Below are 25,691 nucleotides of genomic sequence, written 5' to 3'. Positions count from 1 at the left end.
GGAATGGGGGTGGGGCAGAAATATAGTGTCATATTACTTTCTTTCACCATGCTGAAATGTTTACCTGGTCACAAATATGAGAATTTAATTAATTTTTCACTATCTATACAGTTTGATACGTTAAGGTGAACATTTTTATACATACTATGGGGGTTAAAAATAAAAACTGAGAACAGAACACAAGTTTTAGAATAATAAAAGGAAAAAAATTCTTGGGTGGATATTTTCGAAAGAAATTTAAGTTCATGTAAATGTAAGTTTACATACTGCATACGTACAACAGATCGCTTAATTAAAGTGGTTTAACAGCTTTAACGCGATAAATGATTTTTTTTTTTGTCATTGATTCTGCCGAAAGAAATAAAATAATGTCATTTTTGTAATCTGACTGTTTCTGTATATCTCTGAATATAAACGCTAAATGAAAAATGTAATCAATAAATTGAGAACAAACCACCACTGCAAAACTTTCTCTCATTTAATGACGTAACAACAGCTATGCCGGGCTAATTAAAATACAAACCGAAAGTTGGTTTTTCCAATAACATGAATTTGAACGATCAGGCAAGTACTGTTTGTAATTTGTTATTTTCAAGGTACTTTTTACTAAAATAATATATGGGTACATCATATGAATAACAACCAATTTAATTTTATAAAAAGTACATTTCATTTTAAACAACAAAAGCTAAATAAATGCGCAATTTGTTCGAGTTGTCTCAGTTATGTACAGGCATTTACATGTAACTTGCATAGGTCTTCATGTTTTCCCCCCTCCTGCTGGTGGGGGTACCGGGGGCCTCCCCCTGGAAATTTCGAAAATAGAGAACATTGGATTCAGAGTAGCGTTCAGATACGATGAATGCATACACCTGGACGTAAATATAAAATAAACTTTATTCTTAAGATCTGTTGCTAATTATTTAACTGATATTAAATACAATGTACTCTAGTTCACATTATTGTTGTGCAGAACACATCGTCAGCCAGTAACATTCGACGGAACCACATTCGACCCCCTCCCACCTATCAACCCCGTAGATAATTTTAAGATAAGATTGCACATGTTGGTGACCTGTAATTGGATCCAAAAGGAATTTAATGTCTTAATAAAAAAAACAAAGACACGAACATCATTTATCTTATAAGTTGCGATGTTTGTTCTAAACAGTTTGTTGGAAAATCAGGAGATCGCCGCTTGAGAGTCAATAGTCACTGTTCGACCATTAAGACGAAAACCCCGTTGGGGAACATTTCAAACTTGAATTCGAGAGTCACAAATGGGGAACAAGAAAGTGGTGATTATTGACTATACAGAGAAAACGCAAAGAAAAGTTCTGGATGCACAAAGTACAGATTGAAGTCATTCCACCCTAGTGGTATTAACAAACTTTATGATCTCTCCAGGTGAAGGTGAACTAAACCAAATACCGGATCGTAACAAACAACTTTATTTCCTCAATATAGAGTAAACTTTAGAGTAATTAGCATCATACATTTTTGAACAACGAACAGGCATATTTTTGAATTACATTTTATTTATTTCTTTTATCCAATAAACATTCATAAACATTTATATTATCCAAATTTATATTTCAAGACAGCCCTTTCATAATATTTTCCTTTGGTTTCTTAATATCATGTATATTTAGGTTATACGAGTGGGGCTTAACAATTTACACAGCTCCTTCAAAGATATTTACTGTAAGTCTAAAGTTTTTCAATATAAGTTTTCATATACTTTTTACTTGTATATAAATCTGAATCAAATTTAAATTTACAGCACTTGCACTCTCCTGTTAGTTTTCATCACATATTATAAATTTGCTGCAAGATGGCTGCATAAAATGCGCTATTAAAAATAGGATTTTCGCTTAATTGCATGGGTTTGTTTCCGGTGTAGCTTATCAATGACCTCCAATCTGCGAGCAATTTCTGCTTATTGTTTAGGATATACATGTACGATGCGCAAAAAAAAAAAATTGTTGGAGAAATTTGCAAAAAAATCATACATTTGAAAAATGCCACAATATTCATAAACACGCTTTCCTTCAAATTTACCTTTATATAATTATATAACATTGATGAGAGATTGTTGAATGAAGTGGTTTTTTTTTCTGATTGGACTGATCAATAATTGAATGTATAAATACCTCGTACTCTAAAATTATTTTGTTCTCAATCTTGAAGGCTTCTTCGTTAATTTTTTAAATACTTTGTTCTAAACGTGTCTTATTCAATGGATCAAATGAACTGGAAACGCATTTTATGATTAATAGGTTCTCCTCATTATATTTAATATGTTACGTAATTTGAAACAATACAAAGATATAAAAATAAACCCACTGAGCCTTTTTGATTATCTAAAGATTTTGCGTTATTATACAAAAGTTACATGTTTAACCGTGTTTTAATATCATTCTTCCAATATATGAATTTTAGACATAAAAAGTGTTCAAAAAGCACTTTCGTGTCTTCATTTTTTAAAAGAAAATAGATTCAGCAGATTTCAAAAATACAATAAATTATATATTAACAGTGAAATGATTGATTTAATTCATTTTTAAACTATTCAATTTTTATATAAAATATTAGTACAAAGTCTGATATAAATTATTTACATGTACCTTTTGAGAAAGGCCAAAAAAGGATGACATTAATCAATCCAAATTTGTACTTTTAAACAGTCAACTAAATTCAAGCAATATCAAAGTCATAGGCACTATGCCTTGTACATATTACATTTAGTAGATAATTAGTTGCTAATATTATACACTATGAATTTCAGATCAAATCTGCTGGTCATCAATGTCGGACTTTCCTAAAATATTGATGCTTTTCCTATTCCACGCATCGGTAAGCATTCTGCACCAACGAACATAATTACCTCCTCGCTCAGGAGTTGGAGGGAATTTACAAACGCTTGTTTGTGTATAAGTGTTACATGTATATTAATTTGTTCCTTTTGTGAAAAAGAAGCGATGTAATTTGCATCAGAGTTGATGTTGCATGAAGTATTGTTTTAATGATGTGCTCTTTTTTGCAATGGGATGCTCCGCTCTGCGATGTCTTTTTCTGATTCAAAAGTATACTAGTCTTGTACATTTATAATTAATCTCAATGATTTAACAGAAACTTTTACACGGATCACTTGGTACATGTATTGATACATGTAATAATGATTATATGGTTTTATTAAATTCGAAACTGAGCTTAAGAGCACATATTTGCATCATTTTCAAGCAATATATATGGATTCAACGATGCTAACAATATAACTGTATTATGTAATACATGTAAAGACAAATTCAATTCCACATAAAAAGGATTTAAATAAAATTTTCTTTTCTTTCCAAAAATGATTAGTTCAATTAGATTTCAATGAAAAAAAATTATGCTTTTTTGTGTTCAATGAGATGTTGTTTTCATTGGGCTTGTAAGATATATGTTTAGTACCTAAGTACCTCGTGAAAAACAGAGAAAAAATTTAAAATGTTGATAGTTCAAGAGAAAATTTACCATGATAACTCTGACAGGTATAAATTCAATTTATAATTTTTTTTACTTTGAATAAAGTTTTTTATTTATTTTTTTTTTGCTGCTATCGATAGAAGTGTAAAATTATTTGACGTAGTGCAAAATGAATAAATATTTTGAACCTATTTTTTACACACGTGCCCAATGTAATTCAGAGTAAGATTATGTTTTGAAATAATATGTTAGAGGATAAACTTTGAAGAACATATTTGTGTGTTATTTTTAGCTCACCTCAACGAAGTTGGGGGAGCTTATGTAATACCCTCGGCGTCCCCGTCGGTGTCGGTGTCGGCGTCCCAGGTTAAGTTTTTTGGAGCAGTTTTCTTTTAAAGTACTTCTATGACCTATATTGATTAGACATGCATGGAAGATTTTTCTAGTGTGTTTCATTGTACCAGTCAAAGTTTCAGATGCTGCAATTTCAGCAAAGGAATGACCAGGTTAAGGTTTTTGGAGCAGGTTAACATTTTTGGTGCAGTTTTTGGTGTTGGTGTCATTTCCAAGGAACTATAAGCCCTATGTTGACCAAACTTTCATGGATGATACATCTAAGGATGCACACTACCAGGCTTGCTTCGGATGCTGAATCTGACCTACATTTTCCAGTTGAGTGAACAGGTTAAAGTTTTGGTGCAGTTCTCATTTCCAAGTAACTATGAGCACTATAATGACCAAACTTGCATGGATGATACATCTAAGGATGCACGCTACCAGGCTTGCTTTGGATGCTGAATCTGACCTACATTTTCCGGTTGGGTGAACAGGTTAAAGTTTTGGTGCAGGCCTCATTTCCAAGTAACTATGAGCACTATAATGACCAAACTTGCATGGATGATACATCTAAGGACGCATACTACCAGGCTTGCTTCGGATGCTGAATCTGACCTACATTTTCCAGTTGAGTGAACAGGTTAAAGTTTTTGGTGCAGGTTTCATTTCCAAGATACTATGAGCACTATAATGACCAAACTTGCAGGTTTCATACATCTTATGATGCATACTACCAGGCTTGCTTCAAATGCTGAATCTGACCTACATTTTCCGGTTGAGTGAACATGTAAAAGTTTTAGGTGCAGTTTTCATTTCCAAGATACTTTGAGCCCTATTTTGACCAAATTTGCATGGATGGTACATCGAAGGATGCATGCTACCAGACTTGCTTTGGATGCTGAATCTGACCTACATTTTCCGGTTGAGTGAACAGGTTAAAGTTTTTGGTGCAGGTTTCATTTCCAAGTAACTATGAGCCCTATAATGACCAAACTTGCATCGATGATGCATCTTAGGATGCACACTAATGGACTTGCATTGGATGCTGAATTAGACAAACATTTTTCAGATAATGGACCAGGTAAAAGTTATGGGTGAAGGTCTACTACCAAAAATCTATAAGGCTTATATAACATTGTATAAACCAAATTTGCACAAATGATGCATCAAGGGATGAAAACTCTCAAATTTGCTTCAGATGATGGATTTTAATTACATTTTCATGAAAAAGAACTAGTTTGAAGTTTTTATATAGCTCTATTCCAAAGTATCAGATCAAAATTGCATAAATATTTTCATTTTGGAATGTACACTTTTTGTTGGTTTATTGTGTGACTTTGCCTTACTTAAAGACAACATTCTTTGAGGTGAGCTCTGTAATCTCTGATTACCTATGTTTCACCAGTGCAAGAAAATCATATTAAATATAACATACAGATAAAAAATGAATCAGATAATTTTGTTTCTATGTTAATGAATCTGGGGGGGGGTGTATTTTCACACAGTTTAAAAAACAAATGGCTTTGATTGAAGGGTCCAACCTTCTTTAATTCCACCTGTGGTGAAATTGTTTTATATTTCTTATACAGTTTTAAAATAATATGACATTTATGTAAAAACTTACAACGCAACTACAGAGTGCTATTGATTGCAGATGGACAAAAGCAATGGAACAACTTGTCCGGGATCAGTAATAAATAATGGTACTAGCTGTCCAAAAAACCTAACGGAATGGGATATAGCATCCAAAGGTTTAAAGTGCGAGGCTATTCCTGTTGCACCTACCTGTCCTTCTGAATCAAAGTTAGTTTACCACTGCTTGTTGAATCAATGGAGCAATGGGACAGTTGAGGTGTGTGCACCGCCTTGGTTTATTTCAGGTATGCAACCAAGACCTTTGAATGAAGCTTGTTCATGTTAAATCAATATTTATTTGATTATTTAAGGCCTAAAAGTGCCCATTCTTTATTTTTAGATAGCAATAACATTTTAGTCCTGGCTGTCATATATAAGCTATTAGAATTGTTTATTAATACTCACGTACTTTTGTTTTTCAAAATTTTGTTTACCAGTGTGCATCATAATGATTATATGAAGTTCAGTTTTTAAAACATAATTAGTTTTGAAATAAAAGTTTGTGAAGAACAACGTGTATGACTTTCTAAATAAGCAAGCTGTCGTATAATGTAATTCACTCTCAATTCATAAAATTTTTGGAATTTTTAAAATAATGACTTTTGAAAGAAGGATATGGAGACACCGAAGGAGTATTCAATATCAAAGTCCAAAAACAATACAAAATAGGAGCAGAGGAAACATGGACCTTCGAAACCCCAAAATTACACATACGTCGAGAACCGCTTAAAATGTAGTTGTTTTTCTTTATAAATGACATTATATCTCGTCTTTCTTGATGGCCATTAAACGTGACATCTCTCGTCCCTTTTTGGAGTAAATTACATGCTTTGCTCTAAAATCTGTGCTCGGCTCGATCGTATATTTCATAGTAAGGAACTTCATTTTTTTTATACATGTTTCCCAATCTCATCAGAAATGCTGCTTCATTTATTTATTTTTTTGATTCAACCATACAGTGATAAAAATTATTATATAGCTTATAGATAGTCTATGATAAAAAGAAGTACAAAAAGTTGAGAGATTTTCAGGCTTTAATAGATTGTTGTTTTAATGAATTTCGTATGCATTAGTATGCCCGACACATTCTCAATACGAGCATTCAATATCGAACAAAAAATTTGTTTGGTCAACTTATGTTAGGTATCGCAGCTAGATACATGTGATTTTAGTTTATTTTCACACAACATTGAAGTAAATATTTACCAATTTTGTACGTACATGTATTAGCCCCTATAAAACCTCAAAAGCAAAGCAAAACATAACGCCTTGTAGGGTCATTGGAATGATGTGATATTGAACACTTGCAAGAGAGACATTGATTTAAATACCTATACTGACAGCATTCGTTTGAATTTTAGTTAATGAAATAAATATTATATGTATGTAATCAATGGGATAAAATTTTTGCTTTATGATAGAGGAGTTATTGAACTTATACTGGAAAATATTTGCACTCGTTGTACTGTTAAATCCACTAGCAAGCTCTTTCATTCGTACATATACGTACAACCAAATCGTGCCATATTTTAAACCAATGTATAAAGCCATACCCAACAAAGTGTATATGGCATATTCGTAATACAAAGTTAGCGATCAATAAAAGTATAAAACGTCAAGATGTTGAACGTTAAAATTCTCTAGATTTTTGGTAGTATATTATTAGAGACTATTTATTAGCTATATAATAAAGGAATAATATTGCACTCAGAAATTTATGTATGAGTGTGCATAGAGTATTTCTCTCTTTAAGGTTATTGTGCAATGTACAGTCTGGACGAAAAAAGAATAAAAAATAATTTTTCATTGGATTGCACCAATTTTAGTAAACCATGTCCAGCAAGGTATATCTCAACAGATGCTTATAAATGTAAGTAGTTTCAATCCATATACACTGATATAATTGCATGCACAATTATAATTATCTATAAAATTTCAAAAACAAAATGAAAAATCGGCACAGTTTTGGGGGGAATATTTAAAAGTAAAAATCCAAAAAACAGATTACATTACAATCACTACAAGCGCTTTCGCCATGTTTTCTTCTCTAGCTCTATAGTCGTCTTTACAATTACAATTTTTTTTGCTGACTGTATAGTGTAGGGCGGCACTACATGTACAAGAATTTCATACCTAAATGATGTACATGGGAGTGTACTTAAGCACGCTGTACCGGAACTGCTAGTAGATTATATATTTTAATGTGTCGTACCTGTTCAACATTTCATTTGTTTCTACTAGCATTTCCCCCAACCTTTTTGTTATTAACTACGCTTCTTTTTATTGTCTAATTCACTCTTTTTTTAACTGCTTCAAGATCAACGTTGCTATGATATTGTGCTGACTAAGACAAGGAAGGGAAATGAATCGTAAGTAATATATAATTATCATATTTTTTTGTCATCGTTATACTTTTTGCTAAAGATCTAGAAGATAATAAAACGAAACTTACAAAAGCATCAGTTCAAATCAAATTTTATAATATAATGGCTGCGTAGCTGGGAAAAAATAGACTTGGATAAAATAGGCATAATCATGACCTACAGTTTGTTTTCAATAATTTAATTTTGACACTATTCATAAATTGTACAAAGCTTAGTCTACCCTTTTGTTTGTTTGTCTTGACCAGGAGCACACAGCGCGGTTGTAACCAGTCGACAATTGATGTTTACTCCTCCACGGCACATGATCTAACTATCAGTTCCAGATCTTTGTTGTTTCATTTGACTTTATTTCAAGCTAAATAATTGTTTGTTATCTTTATATCAATCAAATATATATCGAAAAATAGCCACCTCAAAACATATATATCTATTATACTTTCAGTGTGAAAATACTGTGAAATCATTTGTTTTGAGGTGGCTAATTTTCGTTGTTTTTGAGGCATTAGGAGACTTGCATCTACATATGTACGAATTCATGTTCTGTGACCAAGAAGTGTATAACCTCATACATGAAATCATATCAAATATAAAAAAAAGATATCAAAAGTATGACTCCAAGAACATGACTGTACAGTAATGGTCTATTATTTATATGAAAAGAATGCACAATAAAAGTGCTTTATGGTTGAATGATTGTATATTGTTAATGTTCCTCTCGAGAATTTTTCACTCATATGACGACGCCATAACATGAAGGTGGAGAGCTGCAAATTTTGTCCTATACTCGGCACTCGGGGCCATTGAGCATGCAGTGAAGGATCATTTTCGTGTCAGCACTTATTGCGATACGGGACCTCGATTTATACGGTCTCATCCGAAAGACTCGTCTCCACGTCCCACAGTGGAATTATATAAGCTTTTTTAAGAACATCGTGAAACTATAAAGATCAAAGAAAAAAGATAACGATCAGTTATCAATCATATATAAAATTCTTAAAGTCTTAAATTCTATCGACAATGCAATTCGAAAACAGGCCTAGAACATATGCAGACACATGGAATTACAAGAGGTGGGATTAAGTGCCAATTAAGTGAAAACCTTTTGTTGGCCAATAGCAAATCTACTCTAATAAATTGAATGTTTAGATATTTCAATTCTCTGAATGGGTCATATCGGAGATTCCCGATTTAAATAAAAATATCAAATTCGGCCTGACAATGGAACTTACGATTTGTAAACCCTATACGACGTAAACTAAAGTATTTTAAAGCTTCAATACTCATGATACTAGAACGTACATTTCACTTGTGACCGAAGCGAGCATCCCAAGCTGTATTTTAAGAAACATCTTGGCATAAACTTTCCCTTTTATATATTTTAACAGAAAAGATGACCTACTGCTGATACTTATGGTAGTTTCAATCTTTTTCTTACTTGTGGCTGGAACAGTGATAACCGTGCTCTGTTTTAAAAGGAAAAAGAATCGTAAAGGACAGGAAATGAATAATTGTAAGTATAATCTTAAGTAATATAAATATATACGAGGGTTCATCCAATACTTCGTAGTAATTTTGTATTCATTATTTTTTTTTTTCAATTTTATTTCATTTTGATACGGAAGAACTAGAGGTACAGAAAAAGTTAACAAACCCTAATTGTGCCACTGCTGCATAGTGCCCTCTTATTTGATTGCACATGTATATCTTTGTTTTGAAATAAATGACATATAAAGCACTAAAAAAAAAAAACCCAACAACACTGTATATCCTAAATATCGGATCTACCAAGTAGATACAAGGTCACGGATGGGAATTTATATAAAGCACTATAAATGACCAACGACACGAACAATAAAAATTGTCAAATTTTCGGGACGCCCTGTCCCTTCCTCGGGACAAAGAAAAAGTTAAAAAGTCATAAGAACAAAGGAGAAAGAGAAACAAAAAAACTAGCACTATTTCTAAACACTATATATTTACATAATTAGTTACATGTTGAATTGGAATTTTTTAACTGTGGGTCTATGAGAAAAACAGGCAGGGGGCCATACATTAAGTGTCACTCACATTTATGAAACTTTCCCAAAAGACTCCAACAATATAGCATATAATCACAAGAAAAAAAATTTCTGAAAATTTTCAATATTGGGGCCCAACAAGGGGGTACCCCATAAGCCACCATCTTTATCATCATTTTGTATTCACAATTTTATAAAAATTGCTATTTTCATTCACCATTCTCTTCTTTTCATTAAAATATTGAGTGATCAAAAGTAAGAACAAAAGAAAATATATATTATTTATTTCATTTTGCACAAATTTTTTTTATCTTAAAAGTCAATGCTATATTTAAACACAGGGGGAATAACTCTTGATATAAAAGAGACTGAAAAATGTGGGAAAAGGGTCGATATTGGACACGTTTTAAAACTGGATTTGGACGCTTAGATTTTAAACTATTTTGTTTTAAGATAAAGATTGTTAACTTAAAAATAATTTCCTGAAGGCATTTATTAGGGTTTTGATTATTGGTGACACTGTGCGATTTTGAAATTGAGGAATTTTTCCAAAAAATTGTGATTTTTTGCGACAGATTTATTTCCCTTTGTTTCATACTTTTATAAACTATATTAGGCTACTATTTGAAAAATCAATATTTTCACTTCAAAAATGGTATGTACAGTGAATGAACATTTTGGTAAAAATACTTCTGTACACGTGGATAGACCAGTATTCTCTGAGGAGACTGTAGCTCCACTGTTTTGTTTTAACAAAGGATGAAAAAAGTAGCCAGGACAATATTAGTTGATGCATATTTTCTTGCACAATCTATTTTGTACTTTGTTAAACCATGCGACATTTTACAAAGTTCAGTTTTTGAAAAGTTATTCACAAAAAATGATAGTATCTGTACTTGACTCTGATGCCCATCAGCCTGATGATCCTGATCGTATGCTTTTATTAAGGCTTCTGTAAATGCATTAGTTTCTATTTTTTTCCTCCAGCATGTAATATTTTTTATATAACAAGTGCATTTTCTTGCAAGGTGCAATGCATTCAAAGGCACACTGAATAACTTCATTGGCTTTCTGTGTCACATAGTCTTTTATAGATTGCTGTACCTCATCTAATGATGTATTCAGGGTGAAGCGTAAGGGCGTGAATTTACCATCAGACAGTTTCATACTCCTGTTTAGCTTTTCTAGTATGTGGGTCGTCTCCAGTAGTCACATACAGTTCCTTAGGATGACTGACTCAGACAAAAATCTGTATTCAGACTGGATTGCTCTGAAAAAGATAAGTTTTGATATTAAGAGATATTGTAAATGTTGAAGATGACATAATTCTGACTATAATCACACTTCAAAGACAATTCTTCCATAAAAGGCTCATGGGCCACATCGTTCACCTAGGCACTGTGGCTAGGAAAAAAGCAGAAATCAGTTCAGTATTTTTTTCCCATACAAGTATAAACTTTGATTATCGATCGTGGCCCCGCCCCAGCCCTGGGGGTCATGATTTGAACAGATATGAATCTACACTACCCCAATGGCCAGGATGCTTCCCTATAAGTTTCATCTTTCCTAACACACTGTGGTTCTTAAGGATGTACGAGACACCTACCCCAAAATATTCCTGTCGTTTAATTTTCGCTATTTTGTATATTGAGTACATGACTATATCTACTGTGTGTATGGACATTTTGGACAAAATCGTTAGAGTGGTTTTTGGACAGGAAATTCCAAAAGTTACCCCCCCCCCCTTTTAGTTGTTTACGGGAAGAGAAAATTTTTAATCAATAAACTACTTAAACCTTGATTTTGAAAAAAGCCAGGTTAGCTATAGCTGTCAAATTTCATTGACTTATTCCTTTAACCATTTAACACAGAAACAAGAAAATAAAAAAAAAATGTTTTTGCAGATGTCACAGTCAAGGTCACAAGGTCATTGACCTTGGTGTCATTTGAAAGAACTTAATTAAGTGCGCATGCTATCTCCCATGGTTCAAAAGTTATGGTGAAGGTTAAAGGTGACAACAGACAGACAGATAAACAGACAAACAGACAGGACAAAAACAATATACACCTCAGATCTACTGATCTGGGTGCATAAAAAAGAAGTCTGTGTGTCAATGCTCAGTAGTAATACCCCCACTCTAATAAAATATATGCTCTCAATCTCATTATGGGTTTTGGTAAAATAAAGGTTTTTACTTTTAATTGGAACTTCATAGGGATTTTCAAAAATGTCGAATTTTCAATAAATTGTAAATGCAGAAATAATCATTGGATATTCATTATCATTTATTTTGTTGTTATAGGTACCAGTTCTACTGAGTTTTACTTTGGAAACAACAAAATTTAATGCCTGGAAACTTTTTTAGGTGACAAATCAATGAAATTTTATCCCTACTAAAATTTGTGCTTCTACAAAAGAATGAAAATATCTCATGTCAGGTATGAAAAGACAAATTGTCATTAACTTCTTTTCCCATCCTAAGTAATTTACCAACAGATATTTTATTAGTTTGAATTTTAATTTAGTCATTACATAGAGAAATTAAGCTTGAAATATTCAAAAGTACATGACCAACATATGGTGCAGAGCAATGGATGAATACGGATAGCAACAGTTTACCTTATAGTAAACCAAATTTGTAAAAATAAATAAACTAGATATGTACCTTCCACCCCTGAGGTGTGTTGAGAAACAGCTGGACACTGTTCATTGTCACATTCTATTTTCTCTTCAATATCCTCAGTACCAAGCTTAAAAAATTCAGCTGAAATAACAAAAAATGTGATTTACATCATTTACATGACAATGTGATAGTCAGTAATGCAGACAAAAGTCATCTATTTTCAAAATTATAGCCCTTACTCTAGCTTCTTATACTTTAATGAATATTTATCATTTTATATATTGTATTTATATTTTATTTTCTCTTTTCATACACGAGTGGGATTTTATTTCTAAATAATTTGATCACTAGGAATAGTATTCTCACTATTCTGGCTTCAGAGCAATACAGTAAAACACAGATCAACTTATAAAAATCTACAGGATTTCAACCTCACTTTTACAAGAGGAACTAATTCATAATTATTATGTATAGTTTAAAACAGAGTATGATTGGTTGTTTTATTTCTCCATTTTTTTGTTTTTGGACAAAGAGAGTATATGGAATGTGTTAATTGGGTTGTAATTCAACTGCCTATATGATTACATGAAGCCCCTTTTAAAAACTTTTCACAGATTCCTTGATATAAATGAAGTAATCATTTACAAAACTGTTTATGTACTCTGATTTTTTTTTGGTAGGTACAGCTGTAGTTTTGTTGTGTAATTTAGCACATTGAAGACCAACAAAATTTAAAAAAGTTTTCTGTTGTACTTGTGCAGTAAACATATAGCAAGATCATTTATTCATTGCTTTTTAAATTTTCAATCTTAAACTAAAAGATGTTTATCTCCGAGAAATGATAAGCCTATAAATATTGCAGACAACATGCATTTCCTTATAAATAAAAAAAATCCTCAGATTGGATGGAGGGGGGAAGGGGCTTTGAGTTTTTATTAGTGTCCTGGACTTTCACATAATAGGTGTTGTTTGTGGGTTATGCAATATCACATGTATACAATGTACCAACCTTGAACCTATCATCAATGATCAACCTCAATGTCCACTTTAGTGGAGTAAGTTTTTCTGTGCCTTTCAGAACGATTCCTTCATAAACCTGCAATTTAATGAGAGCTATTAAATTTTTCTTGCATTTCAACAGATATCCATTCTGATTGAATGGGATCACAGGCACCTGAGGTTACTTATTTTTCTTTAAATAAAAAATATAACCCCTACCATAAAAAGAAAATCATTGTACATGTGGATAGGATTCTTTGAGATCCAATATGTACACATGAGCTTTGAAGACACCTATGAATAATATTTATTTTTTAATGTACACATTGTAGTCTAGTAACTTACTCGAGTCGATGGTGTACTACACCTAGATGTGATATGATCCATGATAAAAATCATATTGATATCCTTTAGACTCTCCTATCAATTTCATTTGTATGCAGCTTTGTCAATTTGAATGTCATAGCTCTCCACTTTATTTAGCAAAATATATATGGAATGTAAATTATATGTAAATCTACATCGAATCAATATTCTCTCATATATTACACCAGAAATTCTTAAAAATTATCTGAGGACCAATCAAACTTGTATCCATGTATAAGATTATGTTATTGTAGTGTTCATTATATATCACTTACCAACAGGTACAAGTATCCCCTCTTTTAGCGGGTGTGAACATCGCCTAGAGTCTTGTACCAATTAGTACAAAGACTATTTCTGTGACTCGTTTGACATATTTTGAAATTTACATACTCTTTTTTAACATTGGTAAAGCAAGAGAACGCCCTCGGGTATTGTCACTTGATGTTGTTTAGGGACAGCTTGACAATACACCAAGTGTGACAATATTTTATTTTCGACATGAATATATACTTTCTGTAGGTCGTCCACATGCAACAGAAGTGCATGACCTTGAAAAGTCTAATCTTTCACCATGCCTGGAAGCTGCCATATTCATGCATGTACCTTATGTGTCTCATTCCCTAGAGAGTACCGTAAAGGGAGATAACTATGCTGAAACTTCAAGTTTCTGTCTCATGAAAGGCATTTTTAATTAATTAAACCTGTTAATTGTTTGATTTTATTTTGAACAATTATTTTTATTTATAGATCAACATTAATGCAAAATAACAATCAGTTAATAAGCAACATTTGTCTTTTGTTTAATGTGTTTATGTTAATTTTCACCAAAATCTCTCTGATAATTTAACACTGATTAACTACTCAAAAACGACAGATTTTCTCAAAACCCAAACAATTCCTATTGCATAGAGAATTCAAACATACTTAACTTTTTAATTAATTTTGAATTTAAAAATAATAAGCGTCCTAACCCTGTTTAATATAAAGATTTTTATGGTACCTTTTCATCCGAAACGCTATTTCTGTAAAAAGAGACATTTTTGACGGGTTACTATGGCAACATTGCATGTTTGACAAGAAATCTTTTTTTATCAAACATAAATTATAATCTTGAATTTTTATATTAAATAAGTAGTTTATGTGTAAATGATTGCTTTTGGCTCTAATGCTGCAGTGAAATTGAATAAAATTCCCCCTTTATTTGCCCTTTCTTATGCTTTATTTTGCTGGTTTTAATGACGGCCCTGTTACTATAAATAGAACAAGCTATCACTTTTCTCACCTTTTAATATTTTTATCAGTGATGTGTACCTTATCAATATTTAATGGAATAAAGACATTTAAAAATACCTTAAAAATTGATTTTTTTCAATTCTGCCTGGTTTTCTCATAGAACCACAGTTAAGAACACTATAATTAAAGAAAGAAATCCGGACCACTATAAAATACGTCCGGCCTCTTGGGTATACTCGGGTGTTGTGAAATTTACATAATTTAAAGAATTAATTTTTCTAATTAATTACGACAATCAGTAAATCGTACATTGTTTCATTCTCTGAAAATGGCATAACTATATATACTTGATAAAGAATATTTAAAGAAAATTAATACGGCAGGGATATTTTAACATACGAATTATGATCTATTATGAATTTTGAAATGTTTTAGGACTAATTATCGGGAAAAAATAATTAGCAAAGGCGTAAAAATTCAAAGTTACGTGGGTTGTTCGAGAGTTGGTGACGTAAATTAACTGTAGAGTTAACACTAAATTGAGATAATAATCTTGTTAAGTATCATCAGGAATTGGGTCTAGTTTACTTTCATTCTGGTGAAGTCATTCAGTTTGTTGATACCATTAGGGGAGAATGACTTCAATCTGTGCATCTGTGCTCTAGCGTGCTGCACTCACTAATCATGTATGAATTTACTTTCGTGTTAGAACGTAGGGATGACTTGCTATCTCACATTTTGTAAATAAAGCAATCAGCAGTATATCAGACATAATTTTATGATATCGCTTGATTACTGTAGATTTGCAATAATCACGATAGTTTTAATTTCACTACGTTCGCGACTTAACGTACCGCGAAATTAAACCCATCGTGAATGCTATCATGAGTTTTGAGAAATGTTTCAATGCTTATACGAAATCTGCGAGGGCTTTTCAATTAATAAATAATGTCATTAGCTCGATGACATATAACATAGAAATCATACATGTATGAGATTAAGTTTGACTTTCTCTGAATATTGAATCTTTAGTGATTTGATAATACTTTATGTGACCATTTTTCATCACAATTAAAGTTTCTTTGTGGGAAGTTGTAAAACAAGGGCTATTCGAGAGACTGCATTTAAGGCAGTAAAATAGAGTGAAATTAAACGCTTCATTAAAGCAGTTATAAAACTTGTTAATATCCAAAAAATATTTTCCCCGAATTTATGAAATTTACAGATATCAATGGCTCTTTTATCAACACATGAACAGGTGGATGCCAATGAACAAAAATGGAAGAATGGGCATCAAAAATTGGTACCGTCCTTTGCGACAAGGAATTACAACTACCAATGTATATGTTCGAAAATTCAACAAAGTATCGCTGATTATGTTTTATTTACTTTAAGACACAAAGCAAATTTAAAAGACAACATTTTGGGGATAGTTCACTGTTTTAAAGAAAGGTTTGATAGTAAAATTTTAATACTTAAAGGTCACTCTATATTTTGAAAAATTAGTGAAAAAGACAGGGTGTATGAATATCTAAACAATTGTTTTAAAAAGTCAAAAATTGTACTTATCCACGTTTGTCTGAAATTCAAACAGATAACAGTAAGGTGCACTTGACAAAACTGCACAGGCCTGAGAAGGGTAAAGAATTGCAAGATCACAAAAACAGTTTTATTGCTATTTTCTGAAATATTAGTGGTCTTGTTGTTTAAGTTCTTATTCGGGGAGGAAGTTCAATTTCTGGAGGAGTCTAGAAAACAAAATCTTTGCAAAAAAATGAAGGTTTATGAGACGAAGGAGCCAGAATGAGGAATTCACTACATTGAATTTCATTATGACAACGTCCAAACCCACAGGCCATGAAGATTAAAGGAGTTATGATGATAAACAGAAAGTTAATGTTTTGTCACACCAACAATATTCGCCAGATCTTTCAACCTTTGACTCTTTTTTTTCATTTCCCAAACTTAAAAAAAACTTTTCTGAAACACAAAACAAGAACAGTAAATCATAGGATCTGCAATTTTGCAGTATACGAAGGGTCATACACAAAAATGTGTTCTAAAAACAGTTAGATATTGAATAAAAACGTTACGGGTATGTATTTCGATAAAAGGGAATATTTTAGTTAAATCATAAAGACTAAATCATAGGAAAGCGTTTTTGTTTTCTTTTCGAGCACCGATGACATTACTTATTGAACAGCCCTCGTAAATCAAACCACCGCAAAATGTACATGTTAAGAAATCGTAAAATATTAACACCATGGAATTAAAACGACTTGCAGTAGTTTCACTTTAGATACTGAAACAAAAGAATAAGTACAAAACTACTTAATCGATGTCTGATAAATTTAAATATTTTCTGATATCTTTTTTAATATAGACTACACTCCTTCACTAGTAATGTCCCAATAAACTAAGATGCTTTGTGATCAAGGTTTTCATAGAGATTTGTACTACAAATCTCGTTTCGATGAAAATAAAATGTAATAAAATGATTGTTGTAACTTTTTCTATTAACACCACACTCAAATACATCTTATTTGATTCTTTGAGCCCTGCTGATTGTTTTTTTTTCTACTAACATACATAATGTATCTACAGGTGAAGAATATGAAAAAATGAAAGCTAAAGTCGATGATGTTTGTAAGTAGAACACCCTTGAATTATTTATTTACATAATATGTCTCATCTATTGCAATCTATATTGAGTAAGATCTATAAGATGTAGCATTTGAATGTTTACAAATTTAATATTAGAAAAGTCCATTCTGTTACTTTCACTCCTGATACCTTTAACATGGATGTAACAGGAAGGATTTCATAATTATCTTGTGTTTTTATATAGTAACAAAAACAACAATTAATGTTATATTTCAAAAGGATATAACTTTTTTTTTACACATGTAATAAATTTCATGTATGTAAATCATATTGAAATATTTTCGTGGTTCAGATAGTTCCAATACAACTTAATAAAAGGGGAGGCGGTCGACAAATAATCCAATAAAATCTGGAATTCATTTACCTATTTTAGTTTTATCATTTGTTTTCCCTATATTAAAAAAAAATTCTTAGTTTTGAAACAGCATGGGATACCTTTAATGAACGAAAAATGAACTTATATATATTTTGATAGAACTTCAAAATCAAATTTTGTAACGGATAAACATAAAATCATTCTTTCATCGTTCGATTTTCCCATATTGAACAATAACATGTTTTTATTCGACATTTCATTCTTTTTTGATAACCTATGAAGTTGTTAAACAATAAGTCTATTTTTCTTTTTAATTCTAGATTTCATTGTCCATTCTGTCACACTGTTTTGTCAATCCTTTTACTGTTCTGTCCTTTCTGTTAAACGAGTCCTTACTGATATCAGTATATTTTTCTATTTTAAATTTACTTTGACAGGGGACCTATTTAATTATTTTTTTGTATTTGTTTATTCTAATCTCCAAAATAATGTACAAGAAAGTTTTTTCTCAGCATAAACATTTTGCAATGAAGTTTTTCATGAAGAAAAACCAATAGATTTTGCGTCTGTTTTGGTAGTTTGAATTTAAAAGGATCATATATTGGATGAATGTCAAGCATCTGAGCATTCAATGATATTTTAAAAACTAAATAACATTCTACATGTATATATGAAAGTTTATTTAAAGAAAATTTTGAATCACAGTATTTAACATATACCTTTATGAACGTTATATGAATGTTTTAAAAGTGACTTAGATAAAATGTCAAAAAGTTTTGAAAGAAACTAATTACCTTTTTTACGGATTATAACAAAGCTTCTGGTATAAACCTTTTGGGGATACAGATCTTATAAATTTGTTTTGTGTCTCGATTCGCCAATAACAAGATACTGAATCTCATTTGACATCTATTCTATATGACATCGTGCACGTTTTACAAGTTTTAGTCCACCTGAGCCGAAGGTTTAGATGAGGTTTTCTAATCAAAATATATCCGTTGTCTGTCGTCGTCGTTGTTGTCGTCGTTATCGTCGTAAACTTTTCCTATTTTGGGTAGGGCATAATCGAGTATCAAAAGGTTAACATAGGAATACATAAAAAATCTTTTGAAAATATTTATAAGAATAGCAAAGCCATGCTAGGTGATAGTAATATGAAAGCACTCTCTGGAAGTGTAGATTCAAGTTTGTTCAAATTATGACCCTCGGGGTAGTTAGTGGCCACAATCGGGTAACAAAGTTTGACATTGGAGTACATGAAAGATTTTTTTTTAATCTTCTTCTCAAAAACAGAAAAGCAGTGATTGGTCATAGTTAAATGAACATAATAATCCCCTTGCACTATAGATTAAAGTTTGTTCAAATCATTACCCTCGGGCCAATGGTGGGACCATAATGGGTGATCAAAGTTTTAAGAAGGATTACATAGAAAAAATCTTTGAAATTCTCCTCAAGAACAGCAAAGCTGTACAAAGTTGTGAAGCATCCTCGAGTGGTGTAGATTCAATGTTGTTTAAATCATGAACCCCGGGGTAGAGTGAGTTTCACAATGGATGATCAAGATTTTACGTACGTATACATAGCAAAAATTGTTAAATTTCTACACAAGAACAATAAAGCCAAGATCATCAATATAAAATGGTATGGTTTTAAACTTGTTCAAATAATGACCAACCAGGAGAGTAGAGGAGCCAAGGAATTGGATTATAATTAAGCAAATGAAACTAAGGGCTATATCAATGAAAATTTTCATCTTATAAACAGCAAAGTCATTTTGTATCATTTACTTAAAAGTATCCGTAGGAAGTATAGATATAAGTTTGTTAAAAAACAACCCCATCTCCTGAACACACTTTTATATTTATTTTTTTCAATGCCGAGCTGATTTTTGATTTTACCCACTAGTTGCTCAGGTGAGCAATATGGCCCCTAGGCCTCTTATCTTTTGTTTTATAAGATAATATTCTTTCATAAAAATGAAAGCAAATACATTTATTTGAAATAATTCATGTCAGTTTAAATTTATCAAGATCGAACTTAGGTATAAGCACACTTCCAACTTGGATTAACTTATTAAATATGGATTCTTATTAAAATTCAAACTTTAAATAGATGCGAATGAAGTTTTACTCGAAGTAATAAAACTCTTAAGAGGAGATTTTAGGACTAGGATTTTTTCCCCTTTAACACATACGATGCTATTTCTGGAAGAAAATATTCTTAAATGATTCATCTTTTCGTCATAATCCCGTTTATCTTAATGTTACATTTGACAGCTGAACATTTCACTGCATTTATTTATGTACTTAAGATGTAATATACCCATATCACTTGCATCCAATGCATCTGTCCATGAAGATGGAAAAGTCGAAGATTTTATATTCATATTTGACGTAAATTGAAAAAAAAATAAGTCAAACTTGGATATCTTAATTAAAATTAAGTTTCTTTTTATAATTTTAGTTATATATTTAATATTAATTCTTGATAGTGCACAAGGTGTTATAGTTTTCAATTGTAAAACTTGTTATTAGTCACAGATCTTTTTTTGTGTTTTGATTATCAACACATTTGAACACCCATAATAAAGACGGTACGAATTATTTTCATATTAACTGCTTTCTATTCACCCTTCTGCATTTCGATTCATGGAAAGCGGTGTGTGGAATATTTGGATTTTGTTACCTTTCTGCATAGTTTAAGTTATTTGTTTATCTACATGTATAATACTAGTAGATACTAATAGCCAACGTTTTGGAAATGTATTCTAAGTTATGTTAGACTGACTGAACACCTCTTGTCAGTAATTTCCATATGTCTGAAAACCACAATTCTCTTGTTTTCAGGTGCAGCCGAAACAAAGCAGAAAAAGGATGATGAGATTAAGAATTTTATTGAACTTCACAATAAACAGTCAAATCCTCTGCTGTAATAAAAAAAAGAAACCATTTGAAGATTTAACACGTGTATCTTAAATTGCCAGTAAACACAATTTCAAAATACAAATGAAAAATTACTCACTGTGTGGCATTTAGCCATGATAATGGTGTGGTTGTTTTGGGTCGGGGCCATGGAAGACAAGAACCTCATAATACAAAATGTCTAATAGCAACTAAAATGCTTAAAAGGCAAATTCCTCACAGTATATTGCAAATATGTCATATTTACATTTGCAAATATTTCTCTTAGATAAACCTACTGAAAGGAAAATATGTTAAATTTTGTATAAACTTATTTGGGGGTCATACATGTATGTCATAGCGCCACCGCATCACAAGGTGAGATGATATTTTGTTTACATATATTTCTGTCTAGTTTAGGAAGACTATGTTAAATGCGATGAAAATGATAAAATAAATGAAGCATATAGATATTTTCATTCAATGTTTGAAATACTTAATCAGAGTTTCCTAATTGAGACCTCTGAGTAGTCAATTTGATGAAGTCAAATATATGATGGAAACATTAGTTTCTATTTCTTCTGCCAATTTCTTTGTAATTGTTTTCATATATTTTACAATAACACACTTAAATACAACTTCCAAAGCCTTAAAGGTACTTGGACACAGATTTAAAGTTATTATTTTCTCTATAATATTACGACTGATATATTTTAATAGCATATCACACAAAAATTAATTAAAAATCTTATTTCGTTTAAAAGATATTGAAATTTCAAATTTTTCGGCGGGTTTGATTGACATATCCTTGGACTCTCACAAATTTAATTTTATTCTTAATCCTTAGGAAAAGTGGCAATCTCGTTTTGTATAAATGAAAAATATTAATACTAGAATCCAGGAAATTCAAAGTAGACACGTTCGAAAGCAAAACAAACACACAATATATTGTCAGTCCGTGCAGTTGTGGTAAGCAGACTGTGACGATTGAACGCATCCGGTGAATTCTAAATATAAACAATAATAGAACTCGAGCCCTGTTTACAAAAACTGTGTACATAACACGAGTGTGCTCGATTTGCTAAACTCTGTACGCATCTCTTAGTTCGAAATGACGATACTTGTGAAGGTGTTTTGCTTTCTAACAGTTTTACTCTGAATAAAATTTTTTTTCTTGATAAAAGTTTTAATATGTCTCATTAAAACACATCAAAATTGCCTTTTTTCCTAAGGATTAAGAATAAAGTTAAAATTTGTGAAAGTGCAAGAATGTGTCGATCAAAACGCCAAAAAATTTAAAGTTTTAATAACTTTTAAATGAAATAAGATTTTTAATCAATTTTTGTGTGAAATGCTATTAAGATATATAATTCGTGATAATTTACAGAAAAAATGAGAAAATGTCAACTTCAAATCTTTGTCCAAGTACCTTTAAAATTGAATGAGTTGTACCTTTTTAATGACCATTTTAAAAATGGTTCTATGTTTCAAGTACTTTATACAACATTTTGAACAAGTATGACAATTTTTTTTCCGCATGAAGAAATATTTAGAAGAAAGATAACTCCTCCTCACAGATGCATTTTTTTTACAACCACATACAACATCGTAATTTACTGACTAAGGAAGCATCGCTTCATGATGTGTTCTAACATGATTTTGATAGGTATGATACTAAGGATTATTTTCATATGCACCTTGTATTTTAAATTTAATTTAGTGATAATAGAGAAACACCGACATCTTACGAACAAACGTAACCAAAAACGGGGATCAGTCATTGTAGTCTATTGTATTCGCGGTTGCATTATTGAATTCTTCAATTTTATTGTGATTTCGATAGATAAATTCCCCACAAGATACCTCAAAGCCATTTCTTGTCGTACGCTACAATATATTTCAATGGACATTTAAATGAGCAAAGGGGTTCGAGAAGGGAAATAAAAGGAAAATTTTAAAAACGTCATTCCGCGGCATTAAATAAAAAATGATAGTTTGTGCGGATCTAGAAGGGGTCGAGGGGGGTTATTTTACGAAGGGCGGTCGGGACAATAAGGAGTTATGATCTAAAATTAAATTACAAAACCCAAAAACTTTAAAGAAATTCTTGTTCAAAATACAATATGCTGTGAAAAATAAATATGGCATTAATACACATATATTATAGCCATATCCTAAATCTAGGGGGATGCCTGTTCGTAATTTGTCAGTTGATAAAGTTTCTTCTTACAAACATGTATCTTCAAAATCTTCATATTATTCTCACGGGTGTTTGTGTACAGGACACCACACCCCCCCCCCCCCCCAACATCCCAGACCGAAAGCTTTTTTTTTTTTTTTTACTGTAAAAGTTCCAAGGGCTTCTCAAGATATTGCTTGAAACAAAAGTGTAACAGAATTAAAAAAGATTAATATCTCCAAGTTTCAGGGGGGTCGGGGCAAAAATGGAAGTTTATTGAATTGTGTTTTTGACATAATTTAGGTGTATGAGAGCAAGTTCCATATAAGCATGCCATCATAGGACTATGCCCCCACTCCCCAACTCCTGGAATATACATGTACATGTATATAAATCCGGGTCCAAAGATTTTTTTTTGTTTGGCTTTCTTTCATTAATAACATTTACAATTGACAACATACAAAATTCATACCTGCAGTGAAGTAGTTAGAGATAATTAAAGATACTATGGGCATGATTTTTAATAAAAAGTGAATGCTATGTACTTTTTTGGATTTTTCAATTGAAATACATTGTAAATATGTACTAGACGGTTCATTTATGAAAGAAGACAAACATGAATATCTTGGGACCCGATATGTATACTGGGGGTGGGGATGGGGAGGTTGTCTGATCTACAAGCACTTGTGATAAGCATATGTGTACACATACTGTTGAAGGATGTCATGACAACTAAGTGATAACTACGTTTTCATATTCACACTTTTATAAGTCCGTTATCTTTTTGTAAGTATTCTAGAATCAATCTTTTTTTGTTTTAAAACAGGACGATATCTTTTTCCTTAAAGATGAAGCAAGTTATAATTTTGATATGTATATTGGACCTTCAGTCAAAATAACTGTGTGTGGTCAAAAGTAAAAAGTGTATCTTCTTATTTTATATTCTGACTATTGCATGGTTAACAACATTGACATAGTGGACCATAACTTAAAAAAATTTACTATGCACCACCCTACATAAATGCGTATTATTTTCAGCCTTTTTTATAATACACATATATAAACAGATAAAGAAACGGAGTTGAGGGGTAAGGATAAGCCTCCCCCCTAATGAAGTCGATAAATAAACAATGTAATATAGAATATTTAGTTAGTGTATATATGTGCCCCTAAAAAAAAAATCTTTCATTTTGGCTTCCCAAAAAATTGTTTGGAAGTGACTCTGAAGTAAAAACGTTTGGTTTTGCCCCCCCCCCCCCATACCTAGAATATCTTGCTTCAGGCCTGTTACATTTATATCAATATAAAAGCAGTCCAACATAATCTAGTTAAGATCGTCATTTAATACATCATCCAAGGAGATACTGTCTACCGTATGAATGCTCGTTTATTGATAAATTTAAAAAGAATCTCTCTCTCTCTCTCAATAACCTTTCCCCGAATAAGCGAAGGGCACACTACGATTAGTTTGTATATGTTTAATAATCACTGACGCATGACAAATGTGTTTCCTAATCCGTCTAAAACATTATGGCGTATTTTCTTCTATTTGTCCGTTTTTTTTAATAGTAAGATCATATGAAGAGAAATCTTCGTCATGAAGAATGGGCTCTTCGTGACGAAGATTTCTCTTCATATGATCTTATTGACTTAGAACAGAACCTCAGCCAATCAAATGCATGAATTAAAAATAAACTCCTCCCACAGCTGTGTCATATATAAGGCTCAACTTGACCGCTCGTTGTACATTTCGAGCACGCAATCATATCGAACACACGCGTTTTCAGAATGGACTCCCAACCAATTCAGGTTAGCACGATATTATATGACATACCTCAAATTAATTTACTGGGGAAATGGTATGGTGAAGATGTTAAAGTTACTGAACTTATGAATACCATAGGCGTCGGAAGCAAATTGAAAGGGGGGGGGGAATAATCCAACAAAAAAAAGTAAACCCTAATTTTCAATGACTATGTTTTATGTATATATTTGCAATAAAATTTGGGGGCTAACCCCCCCCCCCCCCAGTTCTGACGCCTATGAATACCCATGTAACAAGAATCTACATTTTGGAAAAATGATTGTGTTAAGATGATGCCTAGTCAGCAGAAGTGGGTATGGCTGTCTAATATCAAATAAAAATTTGATGGAATTTGTGATTAAATCTGTCTCCAAAGACAAGGTTCGTCTCTGATGTACATGACTATGGTTGTATTTTCTGTATGTACCGAAATGTGAAAAAAATAATATCCCAAAAGGCGACAAAAGATTATAGTGGGAAAAAAATGTAGCAAAGCCTAGAAAGTTTAAATATCACGATTGTAAACAGCACGTGGGTTTTGAATAGTTTCTTTTTGTGTGCTGAACAAAGACCAATGAAGACACACCCATATAACTGTCAAGTGAACCAATCAGACACCGTTGAATTTTTTCAGAAATAGAAGAATTCTTCACCATGAAGAATCAATTCTTCGAGAGAAATGGAAGCATTTGATTGGTTGAATAAGTAGGTTATGTTCTAAAGTTATAATACGGCACATCTCTTCAAAAACACACGTGTTTC

The 25,691-nt window shown here is 31.7% G+C and overlaps 1 protein-coding gene across 1 annotated transcript; it reads left to right on the top strand.

Moving 5' to 3' along the window:
• Positions 1-1,176: 1,176 nt before the first annotated feature.
• On the top strand, positions 1,177-21,420 carry LOC134258147 (uncharacterized). The gene is made up of 8 exons (XM_062740700.1): positions 1,177-1,379; positions 2,789-2,856; positions 5,462-5,687; positions 7,196-7,312; positions 7,760-7,811; positions 9,212-9,336; positions 17,671-17,712; positions 20,893-21,420. The coding sequence occupies exons 2-8, from the start codon at positions 2,809-2,811 to the stop codon at positions 20,976-20,978; spliced, it is 696 nt and encodes a 231-aa protein (XP_062596684.1). The 5' UTR covers positions 1,177-1,379; positions 2,789-2,808; the 3' UTR covers positions 20,979-21,420.
• The last annotated feature ends 4,271 nt before the right edge of the window (positions 21,421-25,691 follow it).

This window comes from Saccostrea cucullata, unplaced genomic scaffold, assembly GCF_032062105.1.
Source record: "Saccostrea cucullata isolate Sc308-1 unplaced genomic scaffold, CSIRO_AGI_Scuc_v1 ctg2377, whole genome shotgun sequence".
NCBI classification, from domain to species: Eukaryota; Metazoa; Mollusca; class Bivalvia; order Ostreida; family Ostreidae; genus Saccostrea; species Saccostrea cuccullata.
This window is presented reverse-complemented; position numbering and strand designations above follow the sequence as displayed.

Excerpts from the sequence above, each read along its gene's own strand:
- LOC134258147 (XM_062740700.1), top strand. The coding sequence starts at position 2,809 with ATGTCGGACTTTCCTAAAATATTGATGCTTTTCCTATTCCACGCATCG. Across the intron at positions 2,857-5,461 it reads TTTTCCTATTCCACGCATCG|ATGGACAAAAGCAATGGAAC; the intron begins GTAAGCATTCTG and ends TATTGATTGCAG. Across the intron at positions 7,812-9,211 it reads ACAAGGAAGGGAAATGAATC|AAAAGATGACCTACTGCTGA; the intron begins GTAAGTAATATA and ends ATATTTTAACAG.